At 43.7% G+C, this 23,114-nt stretch overlaps 2 protein-coding genes across 2 annotated transcripts in view; one reads left to right on the top strand and one right to left on the bottom strand.

Annotated features, from left to right (window-relative positions):
* Positions 1-532: 532 nt before the first annotated feature.
* ECRG4 (ECRG4 augurin precursor) lies at positions 533-18,438 on the top strand. Its single transcript, XM_081907500.1, is given in 7 exon segments — positions 533-610; positions 2,237-2,303; positions 2,306-2,310; positions 12,629-12,758; positions 14,172-14,219; positions 15,511-15,668; positions 18,091-18,438. Coding segments are annotated over 7 exon segments (627 nt in total). The 5' UTR covers positions 533-553; the 3' UTR covers positions 18,253-18,438.
* Positions 18,439-19,269: 831 nt separating this feature from the next.
* Positions 19,270-23,114, bottom strand: part of UXS1 (UDP-glucuronate decarboxylase 1) — a 38,140-nt gene continuing 34,295 nt past the window's right edge. The window contains exons 14-15 of the mRNA XM_081907444.1: positions 22,664-22,767; positions 19,270-20,090 (exon numbers count right to left, since the gene is read on the bottom strand). Coding sequence (XP_081763570.1) covers positions 19,959-20,090; positions 22,664-22,767 — 236 coding nt within the window. The 3' untranslated portion in view covers positions 19,270-19,958. The remainder of the gene's footprint in view (positions 20,091-22,663; positions 22,768-23,114) is intronic.

Raw genomic sequence — 23,114 nt, 5'->3', positions numbered from 1 at the left:
GTAGGCACAGAACAGCAAGGGCAAAAGTATTCTGCCATTCCACCTTTAGTTCCCCGAAAAACTCTAAAAATCTGGATTCCGCCTCATCTCTGTTGATGTTGTCTCAACCTACAAAACCATACAAAGAAGACATTCATCACTTCTGTGTGTTTGTCTAAGTGAAGGAGCCATAGAAATGTCTGCTGGTTTTAAGTTATTGGTCCAGAAGCTGTGAAGTACTGTTGCGTAAACAGGAATGCAAAGAAGCAGGCCAACACTAATGGAGAGTCTAAGAAAACAGGAAGAACATATCTTTCCCTGTTAGCTAGCTCAGTCACTGGGTACAGAGCATAATGAATATAGATGTTATTTGTGAACCGTACGTAAGGCAGGATGGGGGTGGGGAGAAATGCAGAACAAATAGCAGCCTTAGTTTCTGACGAAGACTAAAGTTTTGAGTAAACAGGTGCATGTAATATCAAGCAAAAGATCTCGGTGGTGGTTTCTTTTACAGTGTTATGCTAATCATCTTTCCACTGGGTGACAAAATTCTTCTAAAAGAAGGAAGATAGAAATGACTTGGAGGAAACATCAAAGTTGCAATTCTTCTTCCAAAAGGCCAAAGATTGGAGTGGGTTGTGTGTATGTCTTAGTTTTGTAGTTGTTGTTGTCCAAACTAGCACTTCTTTACAACTTACTGCAAACAATATTACAAGTGAACATTCTGATTTGTCTCTCTGGGGTGTGTGCACACGCAGCCATAAAATGCTAAAACAGCGCTGAGTGTGTGTGTGTGTGTGAGGGGAATGGAAACCCATTTGAGAAAATACAGGGGTGCAATTGTTTTACGACAGAATGTCTGATTCTCAGGAATAAATAACTAAGCAAATGGCAGAGAAACAGGTGCATCACTTCTCTTGCAAGAGAAATTAAGCCAAGGATAAGATAAGGCCAGGGGCGAAGACTTGTCCTCCACATTGAGGGGGCGTGGTCACGTGACATGTCAGGTGATGCCACTGGCATGCGCCAGGTGGTGGTGGTGGGACGCGAGGAGGGTGATCTCCATGCTTGCTTGTCCCTGCCACAGCCCAGCTCCTGGGCTCCCAGGCTGCCAGGCTGCCACTGTGACAAGCAAGCATGGAGATTGCCCTCTGTGCCTGTCCCAGCCGCTGCCTGGCTCTGGGGTGCATGGAGGGTGCCTGGTGGCAGCCCCCTCAATATTGGGGGAAGCACTGCCCCCTGCCCAACAATATTGGGGGAGCTGAAGCCCCTTCAGCCCCATGTACCTGGTGCATAGATAATGATGCAGACTCAGATAACACCTAGAACTGAAAACGCAAAATATGATGCAAATATAGCTGATTGAAACACTCTGTTTAACTTTACAGTGGTACCCCAGGTTAAGTACTTAATTCGTTCTGGAGGTCCGTACTTAACCTGAAACTGTTCTTAACCTGAAGCACCACTTTAGCTAATGGGGCCTCCTGCTGCTGTCGTGCCGCCGGAGCACGATTTCTGTTAGCGGAGTCTGTAACCTGAAACTGTTCTTAACCTGAAGCGTATGTAACTTGGGGTACCACTGTAATTGAAAGGTTTCTTAAATATTGTACTCTTTGTGTCCCTCTAGGAAACACACACAGTTCAGCATCATGAACAAACTTTGCTCATCCCTAACTCTAAATCCTTAATAAGTTAAAAAGCATTGGTTCCAATACTGATCCTTGGGGAACTCATTCCTCCAGTGGAGAGCTATCCATTTATTCCTACTCTCGGCTTCCTGTTTCTTAATTGGTTGCTATCCCATGACACAAGTGGTCTGCACCAATATCCAGAAGCAAAATTTTTATTTCCAGCAAGAACAGAGAAATACTGCCTGTGTACTGTATGTGCCAAAATATACTTGTCTCCCTCATCTGCAAGAAATTAAGAAACATTAAATGCACCCTGAAATCTGTTGTTCATCATTCTGCCTAAACACACACACACATACACACACATTCCTTTAAGATGAGAACATGAATGAGCATCTGCTTGCAATCATCTTTCTTTCCCTTTTGAAATGCTGTCCTGCTGCCTGTGCAGAAATGCGATTCTTCCGAATTCATCCACAAAGTGCTTTGTGGAGCTTTTTCTGCAAAGGGTTGGATTTCTGCAAAATGGAATAAATATGTCCTTCATACATTGGTCCTAGTGTTTTTTTTAAAAAAAAATGTAATACTCTCCACTCCCCCATTACCCAGTTTCTTATTTCTTTCAGAAGTCCAAGGTGTCTTTCAAAAAAGAGTCACTTCTTCTGGCCAAGCACGAAGGCAGGAAGCCGCTTACTGAAAGGTAATTTTATTAAATAAGAGTATGTGTTTACTATAGGAATGGGGTTTTAAAAACAACAACAACAACAACAATTTGAATTTAGATAGAGAAAGAGAAAAATTGACTGCTTTATTTTATTGTACCAAAAGGTCAAATGCGGGCTGATTGTAGGAACTGTGGTTTAAATGTCATGGACTTGTAGTATTTTATTTGCTTAGGAAAATATAGCTTGTGACAGAGGTTTCTTTTAGTTCATTCTGTATACATTATCTACAATCCCTCCCCCTACTCGCATAACATTTGCCCCATTCAATGTGATTTTACTCCAAAACTGCTCTGGCTCTTTCATATACAGAGAAGCCTCTGAACAGGGGCTAGAAATTATATAGCAGCAAAATTAACTCATTTTAAATAGCTGAAAAACTGTTCACTATTATTATGTAATCTAAATATGAAGCACCTTATTAAGTAGCATTGTTTACATCAGTATTCGAAGACTTTTCTTGGGCCCAATCCAAAAGACCTTGCTTAATTAAAGGCTGCAATCCTATACACACAGTGGTAAGAGTTGCAGAACATTATCCAAGGCAATTCCAAATAAATATGCATAGGATTCTGCATGATTGAAAAACCTTTTTACCCCCCTGCTCTCCTTAACTTTAATAGGGGTTTCATGAGTTCTGGGTACCTTTTATCTGATATCAGTTGTAGGTGTAAATACACTTTTTAATCTTTAAGGGCTGATACTGTGTTGGTTTTTAAAAATTCTCCTCAGATGCCAGACAGGTTCCCACAACAACAAATCATTCCTCTTTAGGAAGGCATTTTGGACATAAGCGGTTGCTTTCTTTTTTATTTTTTCAATGGTTGTGCTTACGTCTAAATTCTTATGCACACTTTACCTTTCTCATACTGCAGAGTCTTACTATCCAATATTTTTTTCCTCAGTTTCACATTTAATTTGTTTCTGGAAAGGTAGGAAAAAAACCTTTTTACGTGCGGCATTTACTGATGATCAAAAATGTGATATGGTTGGGTTGATTTTAAGCTTCATTCAACCTGATTTTGTGGTCCAAGCTAAAAGTAAAATTTAAAAACTGTCTAAAGCGAAAAGGAAGGGAGGGAGGGAGAGAAAAAGCAGAACTAGACAATGCAGCTAATGAAGATTTGCATGTGGTTTAGATACTCTCTTAACACTGTTTATTTTAAGCAAAATAGTTATTCACCCTTAACATTAGCACTGTTAGCTATGCTTGTGTTTGGAATTCTGCACAGTGAGTTAGTGTATCTGGAAGGAAGCAGATTTTTAGTAAACAATTAAGGGCCTCTTTGGAAATACTGTAATCTGTTTCAGCAGGGGGGGTGTGTGTGTGTGTGTGTGTGTGAGAGAGAGAGAGAGAGAGAGAGAGAGAGAGAGAGAGAGAGAGAGAGAGAGAGAGAGAGAGAGAGAGGAGAGACTACCTTACTAGCCTAAGGCTCAAGGGGTAAACTTTTGTTCTTGAGAAATGTTTCTTTCACAGACTAAATTCTAGAGGACACATTCATCTTGCTAGAAACTTGACTTACCACAGGGTTGAATGGCACTATTCAGCGGGATGAAAATCCTCGCTATTACATATTTTACATGGCTGTTTATGTGTATATGTTTTAAAATTACAAATATGGATGTTTCTATGATGGCCTATACTTGTAAAGGTTTGGCGAAGTACCAGTAAGTAAGACTTACCACAGGGAAGGAGAAAAGGCTGCCTGAGGTACACTGCAGAAACCACAAATAAACAGAGTTGGCAATATCCTGTGCCTTTTGCAGCGAGGCTCTGAAGGTCTCTTCTGCCAGTGTGTGGCTCTGGTTGCCCTTGTCACATCCCCTAACCACCTCCTTTTACCTGCTTGTGAAAAGTCGCTTTCCTTTCCCAGGAGATGTCTTTGCAGGCTTCCTGCTCAGAGAGCAATGTGGGTGCTGTATCCTCCCTTTTCTGTATTGTGCTCATGAGGAACACGAGAGGATTCAAATTCCTGTCTGGATATGCCAGGGAACTGGTAGTATGGAGCTTCTTGATGCCTCTACCACTGGCTAATGGAGTGGAACTGCTGTTACCTTGAGCGCTGTGTGTGCAAAGATGCAAAGCTGTGCTGGGCACGATGAGATTGTTGGCTCCTTCAGGCACGGTCCTTGATTCGTAGGCTTTATTTTTAAGGCTGCAGGGAGCATGCTTGCCATTTGGTTGTTGTTGTGTATGCTTCCCCTCCCTCCTCAAGTTGAGCACAGCTGAACTTCCCTCAGGAGGAGTTCAAATCCCCCTATGCTGAAAAGTGTGGGTGCTCTGTTATCCAGGAGGGTACCTGGGGACAGCATCACGGAGGAAGCATTGTGCATCTCAGTTACAAAGCCATATAACTTTGTGTATATGCAAAATGCCGGGTCAGTGCACAAACATGCCCTGATGCTTCTCATACTACAAGAGAAAAGTGTCTCAAAGCCTTTTTTACAAAATCATCTTTGAACTTCTCTTGCACTGTTGAAATGCCCTTACTGTAAAGGGACCCCTGACCATTAGGTCCAGTTGTGGCCGACTCTGGGGTTGCGGTGCTCATCTCGCTTTATTGGCCAAGTGAGCCGGCTTACAGCTTCCGGGTCATGTGGCCAGCATGACTAAGCCACTTCTGGCAAACCAGAGCAGCGCATGGAAATGCCGTTTAGCTTCCCACCAGAGTGGTACCTATTTATCTACTTGCACTTTGAGGTGCTTTCGAACTGCTAGGTTGGCAGGAGAAAGGACCGAACAACGGGAGCTCACCCCGTCACAGGGATTTGAACCGCCGACCTTCTGATCGGCAAGCCCAAGGCTCAGTGGTTTAACCCACAGCGCCACCCACGTCCCACTAGATTCTATAGCCTCATTCTAATTATCTTTAAAACCCTTCAGTTCTGCAAGCATGTTTCCCTTAGGAAGCATTGTCCCCTGATAAATGGAAGCCTCTACTTAATAAAGCATTTGTGAAGCTGCATTAAGTTTCGGATCTAATACACAAAGCAAGGTAGGACCAGACTAGGGTAATTGTCCGGAAAATGATAGCTTTGCCTACACTGAAGCGCTTCCCATTTCATTCCTGTCTCTGACTCTTGTCCTGATGCAGATGCACAAAGGAATGCCAGAGAACAGAGTTGCAGCAGGGGAGTTTATTCAGCATGCAAAGATTCAGCACCAGTTAACTGCATGGTGATGATGTGAAGAGAAGCTGTCAAAGGAGATTACTTCTCCCCCCCCCCCCAATTGAGCATTCTGAAACATGAATGCTTTTGCAGAAGTATCTTCTGCTGCTGATTAGCACATATTTTCGTATCAAGTATGTGACAGCATGTGTGACAGTGTAATTTGGTGTGGGTAATCACTTTGTAAATTGGTGGCAATAGAATGGAATGCACAAAAATCCTTTCAGTTGGGCAAGTACAAAGCACTCATTCTCTGCAGTGAACACCACATTAATATAGAGTAAAACTGCGGTACCCAAGAGGCCACTATCTGAGCAATTTGGACAGACTTTACATATTAGATACTGAAATGTTCCAGTAAGAAGACTTTTTTAAAAATGCATTTTTAAAAAATCACTGATCATTTATACTGTGAACCATGTTGGAGTGGGGCGGGATTTCCCTGGCAGGACATTTGACTTAGTTGTCATCGTTTTTACAAACATTTTTGACGTGTGCAACAACTAAGTGATCTCAATCTTCACCAAAAAAGGCTTGCAGACTACTCTTCCCTCAGGTTTGAAATCTAAAAAGATGCAGCAGCAGCAGCAGCAAATGATTGGCTTGGGAGGGAGCAGGAAGTATTTTTCCTTGCAAATTCTTCTAGTGAACAGTTGGGGGCAGAGAAGTTCAGGAGGAGGAGGAGCCAGAAGCTGGTGGCCTCCCAGCTAAATTGACTGAGCGGCTCTGCACACCTTTTTTATTATTACAGATTGATGTGATGCCAGGATGTGGAAGGAGGAGCCTGGCTTCTCAGCAGAGCAGATGGTGGCCCTACAGCTCTTCTCTTTCGGATGGAAGTACAGTAAGGTCGGAACGCGGGTGGCGCTGTGGTTTAAACCACAGAGCCTAGGACTTGCTGATCAGAAGGTCGGCAGTTCAAATCCCCGTGACGGGGTAAGCTCCTGTTGCCCGGTCCCTGCTCCTGCCAACCTAGCAGTTCGAAAGCACGTCAAAGTGCAAGTAGATAAATAGGTAACACTCCAGCAGGAAGGTAAACGGCATTTCTGTGCGCTGCTCTGGTTCGCCAGAGTCATGCTGGCCACATGACCCAGAAGCTATTATTTCCCTCCTCTTCAGTGGTAGGAAAACTTCCTTCAATCCGCCCCCTCCCCTCCCCTCCCCACCCCATCAAACCAGGAACAATGCGGTCCACGAGATCTGCAAACTGTCCAGCATAATTGAAACAATTGCTGCTCCCATACTGAATGTTTCTGTCAGTTTAAATTGATGGGCAGCACTCCATTCTCTGCACCATCTGACTGAGAAGTTGCATCTCCTGGGGCAGATTCCAGGCCCTTCAGAACAGTAGCACCCCGCCGGTGACATCCACTTTCCAATGAGGCGTGCCCAAATTTCAGCGAGAGCCCAAAATCTATTCACCGCTAGAAGATTGCATAAAACATTTTCATTTGGGTTCTTGAGGATTGATCTATTTGTGGCATTTTGGTGTTCTAATAGAATATTAACTTTATAGTTCTGTTGCCGATATTTGTGCTGCATTATTGATTCATTTAATGGATCGTAATTGTTTGTGGGTTCTGTAGCCTTGCCTCGAATTGCTGTTTTTATGGCTAGAAAATTGAAGTAGAAATGGGGCGGAGGGGAGACCAGGAGCAGGTCTTCAGCTATGCAGAGCCCTAAGGCAGTGGCTGAGAAGCGTATTTCTTCATGACAAACAGCACAGCAGTAACACTCAAGCCCAACTAGTTGCGTCCTGAATCTTGATAAACAGGCACAGGGAACAACCTGTAAAAACATTTTCATCATGTAGTTGTTAGGCTGAATGATAACTATTGACTTTTCAATAGCTAAACACAGTGAACAACCAAAACTGATTTTGCCCAAACAGATTAAGGTAATGATTAGGAAAGACATGAAAAAAACCTTTATATATCCCAAAGGAAGCCCTTAAAAAAACATACCCTCCAACTTTTATCCAATGAAGAATAGGGAAATTCTATCCCATCATCATCATCATCTTACTATTTATACCCCTACCATCTAATTGGGTTGCTCCAGCCACTCTGGGCAGCATCCAATATATATACATTAAACATTTTTAAACTTCCCTATACAGGGCTACCCTCAGATGGTTCGGGCTTTGCATAACTCTATACCCACCAATATATCTCCAATTAAAATAGGGACGTCCTAACGAAAAGCGGGACATTCTGGGATCAAATCAGAAACTGGGATGACTTCTGTAAATCCAAGACTATCCCTGGAAAATGGGGACATTTTGAGGGTCTGAAACAGGGTGTGGGTCCTCCAGCCCGGAGGACAAATGCTGCATTCCAGATCTGTCTGTCCTTGGGACACTTCAGAGCCACCCCCTCTTTTGCCAGGCTATGTCTCCCAGCAATCTCGCTTCATATCCTCCCGGGTGTTTTTATCTGGCTGGAAAGAGTTCTTGAACTCTGACAACAATTTTTCATTTTCCTGGTTTGAGGGGCATGTGTGCACAGAATAGAAATGAGCCTGCTGTATAAAAGCAAGATGTAAATTCATTGCTCCTCCAATTTTTACCTCTCGCTGTACCCACAAAAAAGTCCCCCCCGGAAGGGAATGAGGTCCTCAGTCTGAAAAAGATTCCCCCCCACTCCTCCCTTAAATTCGCTTTCACAATGAGAACTGGGTTGCCCCAGCCACTCAGGGCAACTTCCAACACATATCAAAACATAATAAAACATTTAAAAATTCCCCTATACAGGGCTTGGACACGGGTGGTGCTGTGGGTTAAACCACAGAGCCTAGGACTTGCCAATCAGAAGGTTGGTGGTTCGAATCCCCGCGACGGGGTGAGCTCCTGTTGCTCTGTCCCTGCTCCTGCCAACCTAGCAGTTCCAAAGCACGTCAAAGTGCAAATAGATAAATAGGTACCGCTCCGGCAGGAAGGTAAACGGCGTTTCCGTGCGCTGCTCTGGTTCTCCAGAAGTGGCTTAGTCATGCTGGCCACATGACCCGGAAGCTGTACACCATCTCCCTCGGCCAATAAAGCGAGATGAGCACTGCAGCCCCAGAGTCAGCCACGACTGGACCTAATGGTCAGGGGTCCCTTTACCTTTATACAGGGCTGCCATCAGATGTCTTCTAAAGGTTGTATAGTTACTTACCTCCTTGACTCGGGGGCCGCATAACTCCATACTGCCCAATATTTCTCCGATGAAAATAGGAACGTCCTAAGAGAAGTGGGACATTCTGGGATCAAATCAGAAACCGGGATGGCTTCTGTAAATCCTGGGCTATCCCTGGAAAACAGGGACACTTGAAGAGCCTGGAGCCTTATCCTCAGTATTGTTCTAAGAATTGCTGGGTAGCTTTCCCAGATGAAAGATCAAATTACCTTAACACAGCCTGTCTTTTAAGCTTCCTCTAAGAATCCTGACAGTACCTCTCCTGCTTATGCCAATTAAACAGTTCGAGACATGTAAATAGGCAGACAGACATGCTTGAGCACAGACATCTGGAACATTATTAAGATACAGATGCAAATTGCTTGTTTAGATGTAATTTCCCTCCTAAGGTCAAGTGTTAGCCTCCTCCATTCAGCATCAGCAAAAATGCAAACTGCAGTACCCAGTGATGAGAGTCAAAATACTTCGGGAGGCCTTGACTGATGAGCTTAATGCTCTTGTTATTTGGAAGAAACTCATGACTCCTGTAGTTTTCTTGGAACTAACTTTAGAAACCAATTTGCCATGCCAAGTGCATTTAAGTTGCAACCTACTCAGTTCAATTAAGGTAATATATCAGCGCTCATTAGAAGAAATTAATAGCAGCAGAATGTCAGACACTATGTACTATGCAATTAGAGTTTCTGGCCCCTCGTGGACATTGAAAATTCCTTACTGGGCTTCACTGAAAGTGTTTTCTCTTATTAAGGCTTCTGGCAAAATGTGTTTATTTTTATTTGGAGCAATGCTGGTGACTGGTGGCTTTATTATAGGCCTGGCATTATGCGAACCTTTGAAAGAAATGATGTGTTCCTACCCTGCCCTGAATGCCTGCTTATATGTTCAGAACTTGATTTCTTGTTGTGTGGATATGTTTAACAAACCTGCCGGGTTATCTTTTATTTCCAGAATGGCACTAATGCCTTAACAGTCCATCATACCTAAACAAATACAAGTAAATTGAAAAAACTCAGACATTGTCCAGGCCCCTGCATGTAATCAGTTTGATGCACTTTGCAGCCATCTTTCCCCTTTGTGGGTTATGAATGCATACATACACATACATATGCATTGATTGTTTTGTTGTGTCTGTTTTAAGCAATTTATTTGTGCTTTTATCTCATGTTTTTATCTTGTGAACCGCCCTGAGATCTTTTGATGAAGGGTAGTACAGTGGTACCTCGGGTTACATACACTTCGGGTTACATATGCTTCAGGTTACAGACTCTGCTAACCCAGAAATAGTACCTCAGGTTAAGAACTTTGCTTCAGGATGAGAACAGAAATCGTGCTCCAGCAGCGCAGCAGCAGCAGGAGGCCCCATTAGCTAAAGTGGTGCTTCAGGTTAAGAACAGTTTCAGGTTAAGAACGGACCTCTGGAACGAATTAAGTACTTAACCCAAGGTACCACTGTATATAAATCAAATACAGAGGTTTCCAAACTGTGTGCCTTAGCATTAGTATGAGGGCTCCCAGAAAAGGGTCTGTGGCCTTTCTCTTCGTTTTGCTGCTGTGCTGTGCTGAGCTAAGCCATAGTTTGGCTTAGTTTCTTGCCCAGACGCAGTTTATCTCAGCTGTTTCGCTCCCCCAGACAAACCACGAGCCACGAACCACAGTGCAAAACCTTGATTAGTTTTTGGTTTGTCTAGAGAGTGCCAAACCACATGTCCAGGCTTGGGCAAGGCACTAAGCCAAACTATACGCAGCAGCAAAAACACCATGCTAAGCAAAGCGGTTGAGATCTACTCTCCTAGAGTCTGCTTATTCATGCCAAGTCATATTTTGGCTAAGCATGATGTGCGGAACAGATCGCAGTGTCTAGGAAGCTGCCTTATACTGAACCAGACCATTGGTCCATCTAGCTAAGTGTTGTCTACTGTCAGCAGCTCTCCAGCATTTCAGGCCGACTTCTCCCCCAGACCTACCTGGAGATGCTGGGAATTGAACCCAGGAACTTTCAAAAGACAAGCAGACGTTCTACCATTGAGCTATGGCCCTTTTCCTAGCTCACCTAACCAAACTCTCAACTCTGGCCTTTCTCTTTCTAACTCCCGGCGAGAGAGGGCCCACCCATTTCTCACCAGGCACAGAGCCACTTTCTTTGTTCCCTGAGTAGCCTATCACCGGGGTGAACTTTGGTAATATGATGTCCTGAGTAAGGACAAAATTTGGTGCTCCCCCCCCATATTTATTATTTTCACAATAATTCCTCTTGGTACAGTTGCTTTTATGGATCTTCTCAGTAGGTACCTGTATAAATATAATTATGATTATAATGCACCCCTGAAGAAGAGAATTTATTATTTAACCCACCCCCCCCAAAAAAAATCTGACTGCCACTCTGGGCAGCTTCCAAAAAAGATTAAAAAATACATTAAAACACTTTACATTAAAAACTTCTCTAAACAGGGCTGCCTTCAGATGTCTTCTAAATGTCAGATAGTTGTTTGTCTCCTTGACATCTGAAGGGAGGGCATTCCACAGGGTGGGCGCCACTACCGAGAAGGCCCTCTGCCTGGTTCCCTGTAACTTGGCTTCTCGCAGTGAGGAAACCGCCAGAAGGCCCTCGGTGCTGGACCTCAGAATCCAGGTAGAATGATGGTGCCCTGTGTGGGGTAACTGCCTGCAGTGCCCTAAAGCTGGCGCTGCTATCATCTCACCAGGAAGCTAGTTATTCCACAAATTAAAAGGGGGCCCAGGCCTTTCGCCTACCCCCACCCAAACTCATATTTATTTCGCATTATGGAAAGTGTGGGCTACATACACTGAAAAGTGTGGCCAGACAATTGCTGGAACTGACAGGACTCGGCTGCAAATAGAACGTCTCAAATGTGTTGTAAAATGCAATGTGCAAATGTGACACTTGATGGCGACAGTGAGCTACGCCAAATTCAATGTGTTTTTCAAAACGCTTTTTTAAAAAAGCATTTTGACAGCATTTTTTATATGCCACCTCAATAATCAACCAGGGATGCCAACTTGTAAACAATATTTATTGGGGGTGTGCAGGTAAACCCTGCCTTGCATATTCCATCACATGATGTGGTGCACTGCACACTATTTGAATGGACGCAGGTGGCGCTGTGGTCAAACCGCTGAGTCTCTTGGGCTTGCCGATCAGAAGGTTGGCGGTTCGAATCCCTGCGACAGAGTGAGCTCCCGTTGCTCTGTCCCAGCTCCTAGCAGTCTGAAAGCATGCCAGTGTAAGTAGATAAATAGGTACCACTGCGGAGGGAAGGTAAACTGTGTTTCCATGCGCTCTGGTTTCCACCATGGTGTTCTGTTGCGCCAGAAGCGGTTTAGTCATGCTAACCACATGACCCGGAAAAGCTATCTGTGTACAAACACCGGCTCCCTTGGCCTGAAGGCAAGATGAGTACCACAACCCCATAGTCGCCTTTGACTGGACTTAATCGTCCAGGGGTCCTTTACCTTTATTATTATAATTTGAATGACAGTGTCCATCATCTTGGGGTCGGGGACAAGCCCCCTCAAATATCTTAAGGTGGGGGGCGAAGGGACCTCGGCCCCCAAGGAGTTGGCTCCTATGATAACAACCCAGCATAGGTGCTCAATAAGCAGCAGGCGTCGCACCACCTTTATGCAAACGCCATGGAGGCTCAAGGAGCAGGTGGCCCCGAAGCGAACATCTGGAATGTGGGAAGCGCGCCAGCTGCCGCTTCAGAAATCCCCTTCTCTCACACACACAAACCCCGCGCCAAGCGGTTCTTTCTTTTTTTCCCCTTCCTCTACCGACGCTGAGGAGCGTCCATGCGCAGCCAGGTGGGCTGCAGCCTCTCCGCCAGCCCCTGGCTCGCCCTGCCCGCTGCTTCGCGCGCTCCCTCCTTCCCTCCCCTCGGCTCCTCCCCGCGTCCAGAGCACCAGCCGCCTCTCGCTTTTCTCCCCGCAGGCGAAGGGAGAGAGCAGCTCCAGGCGAAACCTCGGCCGGGCGGAGATTCCCGCCAAAATGGTGCCCGGGCGGCGGGCGCTCTCGTGGGCTGCGCTCGCGCTGGTCCTCCTCCTCGTGTGCCTGAGTCCCGGTGAGTCAGCCCCGCGCGCGGGAAAGGGGCTCTGCCCCACGCTCGGGAGAAGTGGGGCTTGGAGAGGTGGGGGGAGGGGAGAGGGCGGCGGGCACGCAGGATGATGCCCCCCAAGGCAAGGGGGCGCAGGCTGAGGCTGAGCGAGGCAGCAGCCCCTTCGTCGTCGTCTTCCCGCCAAAATTCCCCAAGACCGGCGGGTGTATGATGGCTCTGGTGGAGCTGGGCAGTAGGAAACTCCTGATCTTAGGTCATAAAAACGAGGTCTGGGCTTTGCACCCAGGAGGGATGTCCCCCCAGCAGATGCCCAGACACACACTCCAAAACAAAACAAAGCCCACTCCACCACTGCTGTTAAGAATGCTCCTTATTATTAAATGTGTGCGCATGCATGTGCACAGCTCTGCAAAGTGGTATACTTCAGATGTGGTGCATTTAATGTGGATTTGCTTTGCTGGAGGAAAGAGACAGTGTTCCCTTGCCTAAACAGCCAGCTGTGGAAGCAATCATGTTTTTCACTCCCAGCCCAGGACAGTCTCTTCGCTTTTTCCAGAAGGTATCCCCTTTATAACCCTGCTGATAGCGCCAATATCGCCACGTCGTATATATGTTGCCAAGTTTGCACGTTTGATCCCCGTAGGGGGCAGCTGCATTGTGGGGGTTGGACTAGAGGATCCTCAGGATCCCTTCCAACCCTATAATTATATGATTCTATGTCACAAAAGCTTCCATCCCACCCCCACAATTGGGGAGTTTATGTTAGACATGTCTGTTTCAAAGGCATAGCTGAGCATACAGCAAAGCAATCTTTGCAGATTGACAGTTACCAACAGAGTTCATTATGCTCCATTCCTTAGATGAGAGGTAGCCAAGGGGGTGCACCCCAGATGTGGTTGGGTTCCAGCTCCCATTTGACCCAGCTAGTAAGGGAAATAAATATAATAATAATAATAATAATAATAATAATAATAATAATAATAATAATAAATTTGTCCCCCCCCATCTGCCTGGATCTCCCCACCCACTCTGGGCGGCTTCCAACAAAGATTAAAAATGCATTAAAATGATGGGAGTTGTACACAAACAACATCTGAAGGGTACCAGGTTGGCTAGCCTTGCCTCAGTTTTCTAATCAGGTTTAGGTGCCAACTTCTAACATTACACTTGTCTGGAATGAGACCCCTTAGTTCCTTGGATTGGGGTGGGGCTACAGACAGGCAAATTTCTACGATTTACTATTGCAAGTAAGCACTGGGCGGAAAAGAGAAAGACCTTCATTTGGCGACAGAAGCATCTTGTTTCTGCAGGCTCAACTTTCTCAAATGCATTCACAACTCCTATTAAGAGAGCAGTGCTTTGCAGGAAACCTTGTCAATTCTTTCAGTCCTGATTTATTTTGATTTTGGATTCCTTTAGGTGTATCAAGAGGAAATAAACTTAAACTGATGCTCCAAAGACGGGAAGGTAAGTTTTCTGTTTCCAACTCATGGCTCTTTCTGCCTCAGCTGTTACTTGCCAGAAAAACAGCAGCTAACTCAAACCAGAGCCATCTTGGGTCTGTTTCAGAAGGTGGCAAGTGGGAGAAATTTTCTTTCTTGTAAAAAGAGGTTCACTACATTTCCCACCTGTCTTTCGCCTTGTGCAACTGTCCCATTAGGGACTGTGGGAAAGACCAGGTCAGTGAATGTCAAATGCACCCTTCAATCTAATTTTTGCAGGCTGTGATGGCCACTGTTGCAAGAAATCAGAGGAACACAGAACATGTAGTTCTAGGGTCTTGTCTGGGGTCATCCTTTGTATGCTAGTACAATACCCAGGGATACTTCACCGCAATTGTCCAGTATCACAGAATACTTGTTCTCATAACAAAATAAAAAAAATCATTCCAGTAGCACCTTAGAGACCAAGTTTGTTATTGGTATGAGCTTCTGTGTGCATGCGCACTTCTACATGCACACAAAAGCTCATACCAATAACTAACTTAGCTGGTCTCTAAGGTGCTACTGGAAGGATTTTGTTTTGTTTTGTTTCGACTATGGCAGACCATCACGGCTACCTACTACCTGTTCTCATGTTATGTTTGATATACAGTGTATGTTCTTGTCACACAAAGCAACACAGAATTTAGCATGCAAAGTTGCGTAACAGATCCACATGCAAAGGTTTTATATATTTGGATCTTCAGAATGGATTATGTGTTTTATTTATTGTTGTTTATATGCCATGGGTAGGCAAACTAAGGCCCAGGGGCCGGATTCGGCCCAATCGCCTTCTAAATCTGGCCCGCGGATGGTCCGGGAATCAGTGTGTTTTTACATGAGTAGAATGTGTCCTTTTATTTAAAATGCATTCTGGGTTATTTGTGGGGTCTGCCTGGTGGTTTTACATGAGTAGAATGTGTGCTTTTATTTAAAATGCATCTCTAGGTTATTTGTGGGGCATAGGAATTCATTCTCTCTTTTTTTTCAAAATATAGTCCGGCCCCCGCAAGGTCTGAGGGACAGTGGACCGGCCCCCTGCTGAAAAAGTGTGCTGACCCCTGTTATAAGCATTGAAGGGTACTTAAGAGCAGGGCTGAGGAACCTATAGAGTATAGATCCTTCAGGTGTTTGGACCCCCAACTCCTACTAGCCCCTTCCACCTGTCAATCCAAAACATGTAATTGATACCAGCTTGCGACAAGTGACGTTATCATTCTAGAGTAAGCAACCTTTAGGTTAAACCGTTCTTGTGTTTGCTGTCTCTTGCATTTCAGCTCCTGTTCCGGTTAAGGCAGATGTGTCTGTCAAAGAAGATAAGGCCAAAGAGTTTTTGAGCAGCTTGAAACGTCAGAAGCGGCAGCTGTGGGATAGGAGTCAACCAGATGTACAGCAGTGGTACCAGCAATTTCTCTACTTAGGCTTTGATGAAGCAGTAAGTGGCTACGTTTTCTGTTCTGGAACATCCGAAAAGGCAACTCACTGAAGCCCCCTCCAATTGTTATGTCAATTAATTTACTTTTTATTATTGTTTTCGTCGTCTTCGCGTGAAACAGGGTTTAGAGTATTTTCCTTTCAGACAGAAGCAGGCATGGTCTGGAAAGGGGAGTTTTCTAGTGGTTAACTTGGGTCTGAAGTTCAATGTGAAGTTCATTGAAGCAGGAATGGGATAGTCCATCCTAGCTCTTAGAACAGAACTAGGAAACCTGATCTGGGTCAGTGGCCAGATCGTCATCTTCCTTACACTTCATGAGTCAGATTGGACAGACAGATGGCACTACCCACTTATCAGTCATATGACATCACCCTGCACTGCTTGCAAATAGTTTGATACAGGATAAAAAGTGCTTTGAGACTCCAGGTACCTACTGCCCACCATCCAACTAAGATGTCAAACCTAATAACACTGTCAGAGAAAGGCAGGTCGATGTGTTTTCCTCCTTTTAAAGGAAACAGCAGTTGACCCGATGATTTTAATATAGAAGACAACTGACAGCATCACAGACATAAGACTGGCAATCTTGTGGCCAATTTTCTCAAGGAAAGCAACAATTTTACAACTTTGTATATATACACAAATCAGGAAGTAAAAGATACAACTTTTGCACTGTTCAATACTGTCTTTAGTTGTAGCATTGGCAGTTCCCACCTTTTAAAAAGAAAATGTAACAATGAAGGGAAACTTTTGGATAGTTTTCTTCTAAATATTGTGTGGAACAAAACTTAATACAGATTTTGCTCTGGGGATTTATACAGCAATTTGGTACACATATTAAAATGCAGCAGTGTATTACATGAATGTATTGTAGTACCTGAATATGGCAAAGGAAAATTTATTGAGTTTCATGGCTGTTGTGTGGTTTTGCTAGACTGGAGAGATATTCTAACAGTAGCTTAAATATTGAGGCTATAAAAACTACAAAAATGTAAACTATAATTTACTTATCTTTAAATCTATTTTTAAACAATTGTGAATCAAAAGTATTCATAAACCTGGGCAGATAAAAAGGTCCAATAATATAAATTCTGGCTTTTCTTCATAAGTAACAAGGCACATTGTGCTTTATTTGAAGATATCATAATTTGGATTACAAACAAACAAAACTGGCATCCTTTCATAGCCATAAACATTAATGAGATTGTTTTCTTTGGAGTGATACAGCATCATCAGAGGTTAAGAGCAGTGAAATGAGGTACTACTGTAATAAGAAGTGATTAAATATACAGCAAACATTTTTCGGGTTTGGGTTATAGGTCAGAATTTGAAGTAGAGTTGATTTTATAGAATTTCAGAGTTCAAATTAATATGTGAAACTAAAGTTTGGAAACCTCTCTGAGCTAGGTAAATTGTTGAAAACAGCCTATACTCACTCTTCATGTCTAGGAATTTTGAATTGGTAAAGGTAAAGGGACCCCTGACCATTAGGTCCAGTCGTGGCTGACTCTGGGGTTGTGGTGCTCATCTCGCTTTATTGGCCAAGGGAGCCAGCATACAGCTTCCAGGTCATGTGGCCAGCATGACTAAGCCACTTCTGGCGAACCAGAGCAGCACACGGAAACGTCGTTTACCTTCCCGCTGGAACGGTACCTATTTATCTACTTGCACTTTGACGTGCTTTATAACTGCTAGGTGGGCAGGAGCAGGGACCGAGCAATGGGAGCTCACCCCGTCGCGAGGATTCGAACCGCTAACCTTCTGATCGGCAAGTCCTAGGCTCTGTGGTTTAACCCACAGTGCCACCCGCGTCCCTTTTAAATTGGTACAAAGTGCTTAAATAGGGAGGTTTTTAATTTAATGTGAATATTGTGCAAAATGGGTGCCAGTCTAGAGTAGTGAGAATGAGTCCTCAACACACGTGATGTCTTGGATAAGAATAGGCTCACAGAATTCTAGAGTTGGGAGAGACCCCGAGAGTCATCTAGTCAAGCCACCTCCAATGCAGGAATAATTTCCCCAGCATGAGGCTCAGACCCATGACCCTGAGATTAAGGGTTTCATGCTCTTACCGACTGAGCTATCAGCATGATCAGGCTGCGGGTTATGTTTTCAAATGTGAAAGATTGTGCAGGCTTCTAATCAACTTTTTAAATATTGCACAGGTTTCAAATCATTTGGTTTGGTTTTTTTATTCCTAAAACTGCTTTGTTTCTTCTCAGACCCGTAACAAAAAAATATTATTCCTCTGCATATAAAAGAATTGCATGCATAAGTTGATTTGGGTAGCAGTATGAATAAAAGAGAAACCTTCCAATGCAATACAGGAAGCTGTTACTATTTACAAAGGTGCTGAACCCTTGTATGGCGAAGTTGCCGCTAGAAGCTAATTGCTACCACTTATTTTTTTTCTTGTATGCAGAAATTTGAAGATGACGTCTCCTACTGGTCAAACCTAGGCCGCAGTGGCCATGAATATTACGGTGGTTATTACCATCACCATTATGATGAAGACGCACCTATTGGCCCACGAAACCCACATACCTTTAGGCATGGAGCAAGTGTCAATTATGACGATTATTAATCTCATCTTCCCTTCTCTGGATTAGAACGCCAGGAAGACGGATACCGCCCAAAGGTGCCTCTTACGCTTCTTTGAAATTAACTAGTTTGTTATAAACCTTAATAACAAAAAAAGTTTTTATATCCACTCAGTAGCATAACATGTATAAACGTTAGCATTAAACTTTCTTGATAAGTATTCTTCCCACTATTTTTGGTGAAATTATTGTGAGACAGCATGGTTACCTTATGAAATTTCAGTTATCTTGAAGGACAGCAGGTGGCATATGGCTTTGGTAAAATCAATGTGCCCCCCCCAAAAAAAGTGTGAATTCAGACTCTAAACATTCCTATACTGGCAGAAACAATTGCTTACAGGGTTGCAACAGGAACTTAAGAGCCTGTTGGATCAGGCCATTGACTCATTTAGTCCAGCATCTTCTCACAGTGACCAACCCCCCAGATGACTATGGTGCACCCACAAAGCGAACTTGAGCACAACAACACTCTCCCCTCTTGCGGTTTCCAGCAACTGGTAGGACTATCTTCCATGAATTTGTCAAATCCTATTTTTAAAGATGTCCAAGTTGGTGGCCCTCAAAATAGTTTGTCTTCAATCCTCCAAGTTAGCACGGGTGCCATCATTATACTGTTATTATAATGTTCTACTACTTTAAATAAAACAGTACAATACTGTTCATGTAGGGACTTTGCATTATAACTAAATTAGGGGAATATGAATAATGTGTTAATTAGTATTACAAATAGCAATGTAGTTTCCTCTGTGTTTGCTACAGTGCAGAAAAAAATGGACTAGGCTATATAAACTGTAAGTGCCTACTCATTTAAGATCATGAAATTATCTTTGACTAGGTTGTACTTTATGAAAAGAATTGCTTACAACCTTATACACTGTTACTACTCAAGAGGACCAGTTACTGAAAGAAAGAGAGACCACCAATGTAAGTTTTCTGTAACTTTGTCAATATGCATGAAGGCACAACACACGGTTGCAGCGTTCTTACATGAAAAACTGATATTTGTAAGTTTCAATATTTTATTAAAATAGCATATTCAACCACTGGTAACCAATAATACATTAACTTTCCCCCAGATTGTGCACAACACAGTAGTGATTTAAAATAGCATTTATCCATGAAGGTCAGTGAAAATATTTTCAAATTCAAGTGTGCAACTAGAACTAAACATTTGGGGGGAGAAAACCCAATTTCAAAAGAATACATAAAGCTCTCATACAGAATTCTTTTTATTATAATCCTATAATACTAGATGCCAGTGTTTTCGATCATCTGACAATACTGCTTGCTCTTTTTTTCTTTATGCATAGTATCTCTCATTTAAAGTACCCACTTTTTATAAATAAATTGGCATTTTCCCATCCCATCTGCAGCTTCACAAAGAAACCAGTAAATAAAACTGTCAAGGACAGTCACAACAAAATGATCTCACAGCAAGATATAAAAACTTGAAGATACTAAAAAAAGGATGCTTCTATCCTATTTTACATAAAAAGACAGATTTAAAAAGTGCAAGGCAAAGATTGCAGTTTTCTTATTTAGGCACATCCACTTCTTTAAAGCAAGCTTCAGAGTGAAATTTCCAGTTTTTCTTCATGATACCTGTTTCTGAAGTCTTTTTAACAAAAGACAAATTATACCTTTCAAACACAAGGAAAGGTTTTCAATTCCTTTCCGACTTAAAGAGTTTTTAGTTATGTCTGGTTCTTCCTTTTTTTATCCTGGCAGGTTTTGGTTTAGGAATATATTGATTATTTGCTTGATATTCCAATTCTTTGCGAAAGTAATGAATTGCTTTATTTAAGCCTTCTTCCAACGGGACCTGTTACCAAAGAGAGATACAGCCGAATGAGTCAAGTTATAAAAGTGCTTATTTGCTCATTGTGATTGTCAAACAGGGTTATTTATTTAATTTGCTTAATGCATTTATATCCCACCGTTCCTCCAAGGAGCTCTAGGTGGTGCATTTACAGATACTTCACCAAATAACCTAAGACAGCATTTGCATCAAAACTTAGTAGCTCTATCAATTGGCCCGTTCCTACCTTAAAATTTGTGAAGTAGGCAGGGCTGCCCCCCAGCTGGAATGGTGTCCTGGCACCTTTCAGAGAGGGTCTCCCCATGAGCTGGAGGTGCAGCAGGGCTTTGCTGAGGATTTTCAGCGAAACAGGCAGGCAGGGGAAGCCTGAGAACGTACTCTACCATCTGCCTCCCTGGCCTGAGAAAGCAGGGCAGGCTGCCTCTTTTCCTGATCAATGGGGGAGAGGATCAGGAGTGAAGAAGTAGCCCAAACTCGATCCCTTCCACCCCATGTGATCTCCATGGTATGGAGAGAGTTCACGGGCTTGGGGAGCAGGCTGCTCCTTCGCCCGCACGTGTCTGGGCTGGATGGCAATTGCCTGCCTTCTCCTGAGCAGGTTCGCTGCACCTTTCCTCTTGGGGAGACCAAATGCACCAAGAGGAAAGGCTCGGACAAAGGCAGGCAAGCACCAAAGAGCCTGAGACTGTATGAGTGGCAGGTGGCGGGGGAGATCAGGCATGCGGGCAAAGAAACCCATCACCCCCGCAATCTCCCCCTGCCTCCACCACAGCTGCCTGCTGGGGGAAAGAGGAAGACAGTCCATGCAAAGCCAGCTGAGGCGGCACTGCAAACAGAGCATGATAGAGCCTGGCTCTCGAGGAGACACCCCCCCCCAGCCCAAAGATGGGCTCTGGGATGGGTCTTCTCAGAGAGGTGCATTCCCACACCTTTGGGACCGGGGGGGGGGGAGCACTGTAGGTAGGTAACTGGCAATCCTTAAGTACCACCTTCTCCTTTGCCCCTTCTGATTTATTCCTCCTCTACACTATTAGCAAAATATGGAGGTGGGGAGAGGCACACCTCCCTCTTCTATTTCTTCCGCTTTCGCTGGACTACAACTCCCATCATCCCTAGCCGCGGGGGAAAAGAGAAGAAGAAACTGCTATGGTATGAGTTTGGGACCACTTCAACACGTGTCTGCAGTAAAATCTGGCAGTAACCATAGACTAGAGTACTGCATTCATCGAAGTGATAAAAGTTGCAAAACTGTGGAGTGTGTTGGAAGTATCACAATCTCCACAACCTTCCAATAGCTTAAGGCAGGAGTGAAGAGTTCCTATAGGAATTTGTAAAGCTACCTGGAAGATGGTAAGTTGGGTTCCCAAAGTTCTCCCTGAGGAGAACTGGTGGGTTTTGAGGGCATAATAAGTAGAATGCCCAACTTTGCCATACCTACCTTTTTGTACCTCTTTCAGCAGATCCAGTTTACTTCCTGCCATTTCCTATGTTGCAGGGGCACTTGCTCACAGATAATGAAAAATGCGACTGGCAAAACGAATAATCAAGCTCCCTCAGAATTTTTGGACTGTTACTCACTTGAATAAACTGGAGCTAGGATTGCAGCAATTATCTATTCTGAGTAAGGAATTCTCAGTCTCTTGCTCCAATACTTTTCTCTTTCTTCTGCCTACTTACAAAATACGCAGCCTAGAAACAAGTTAGCCGCAAGCCAAAACTCAAAAGTAAACCTCACTGGGCGTTATTTGTGTACAGAATGCACCACTGAACTACCTCCCTTTTATTATTTTATTTAGGTAATTTATAACCTGCTCTTCATTAAATCAACACCAGAGTGGGGTACAACCTAAGGAAGCTCTCTGAAAAAATCAAAACCACAACGATGATAAATTATACATGTAAGAATGTGTCTGAACTAAGGCGGACAGATATTTGTTGCACACCTCTAGCATTTACTCCCCACTGAACTATATAGTAGAAAACTATACTAGCTTCTGGGGGGCGGGATGGAATAGCAGAGCTTCACGCAGGCTTAGTTTCAAACCTACACCCAACCTGCATGCAGACACACACACAAAAAGCATTTTGCTTTCCTACTAGCAGTGCTACTGCTAAGAAAATGGATGTTAAGGATTCTCAAGGCATCTCCGTCCGAAAGGCAGAAAGCACAATTAATCATTACCACTCTATAATGACCTACTGTTCAATAAAACTGGTTTCAATGGGAGCAGAGTCAGATCCACAAACACACATTTTCCTTCACTGCCTTTGTTAAAATCACTTTCGCTCTCAAGGGCCCCTGCTTATTTGCTCTAGATTTAACTAGCTTAGCTGTTTGTTTTAAAGATGAATACCAGAAGTGTGGCTATTATCTATCAAGGAGCAGCGGCAATATTGATTTTTTGGGGTAGGTGGGGGTGGAGAAGAACTCTTCCCAAAAGGAGGTAGCACATCATGGAAGGAATTTCATTAGATTTGCCCTGCACAGCAAGGAACACAGAGCATTATTCATTTCTTGGTGGTGTTGCCTTTCAAAAATACTTGCACACAACACTGTTAACTCTAGAATTACATACCACAGGTTCCCAACCAAGTAGTAACTTGGCTTTCTTGATGTCAGGCTTCCTTTTCTGAGGGTCATCTTGAGCTTCTGACAGAAACTGGATTTCACTTCCGCTGCCTGCCAAAAACAACAACACCAAACGCGCAAATATTACAAAGCTATATTGGTTTCTGGTGATCGGACTAACAGTTTCAGAAGTCTGAAACAAATCAAAACAGGTAGTTTTCAAATGCCCCCCCCCTATGTTTTCCAAGACAGGCTGAAACAAAGGCTTCACACACCTACACCCCCCCTAAAGTATGGTGTACAAAGTCAAGAAACCACACAGGTCCAGTGCAGTTAAAATGCAGCCCCATCATCCTTGCAGTTGGAAACCCAGAAAGTCCAACCTAGCATTAAGCGCAAGTAACAGTTCTGGCAGAAAGTAGCTTCCTTGTCCACACCTCCTGATGCACCCCTAAAAA

The sequence above is a fragment of the Podarcis melisellensis genome (assembly GCF_964234715.1).
Source record: "Podarcis melisellensis genome assembly, chromosome: 4".
NCBI classification, from domain to species: domain Eukaryota; kingdom Metazoa; phylum Chordata; class Lepidosauria; order Squamata; family Lacertidae; genus Podarcis; species Podarcis melisellensis.
This window is presented reverse-complemented; position numbering and strand designations above follow the sequence as displayed.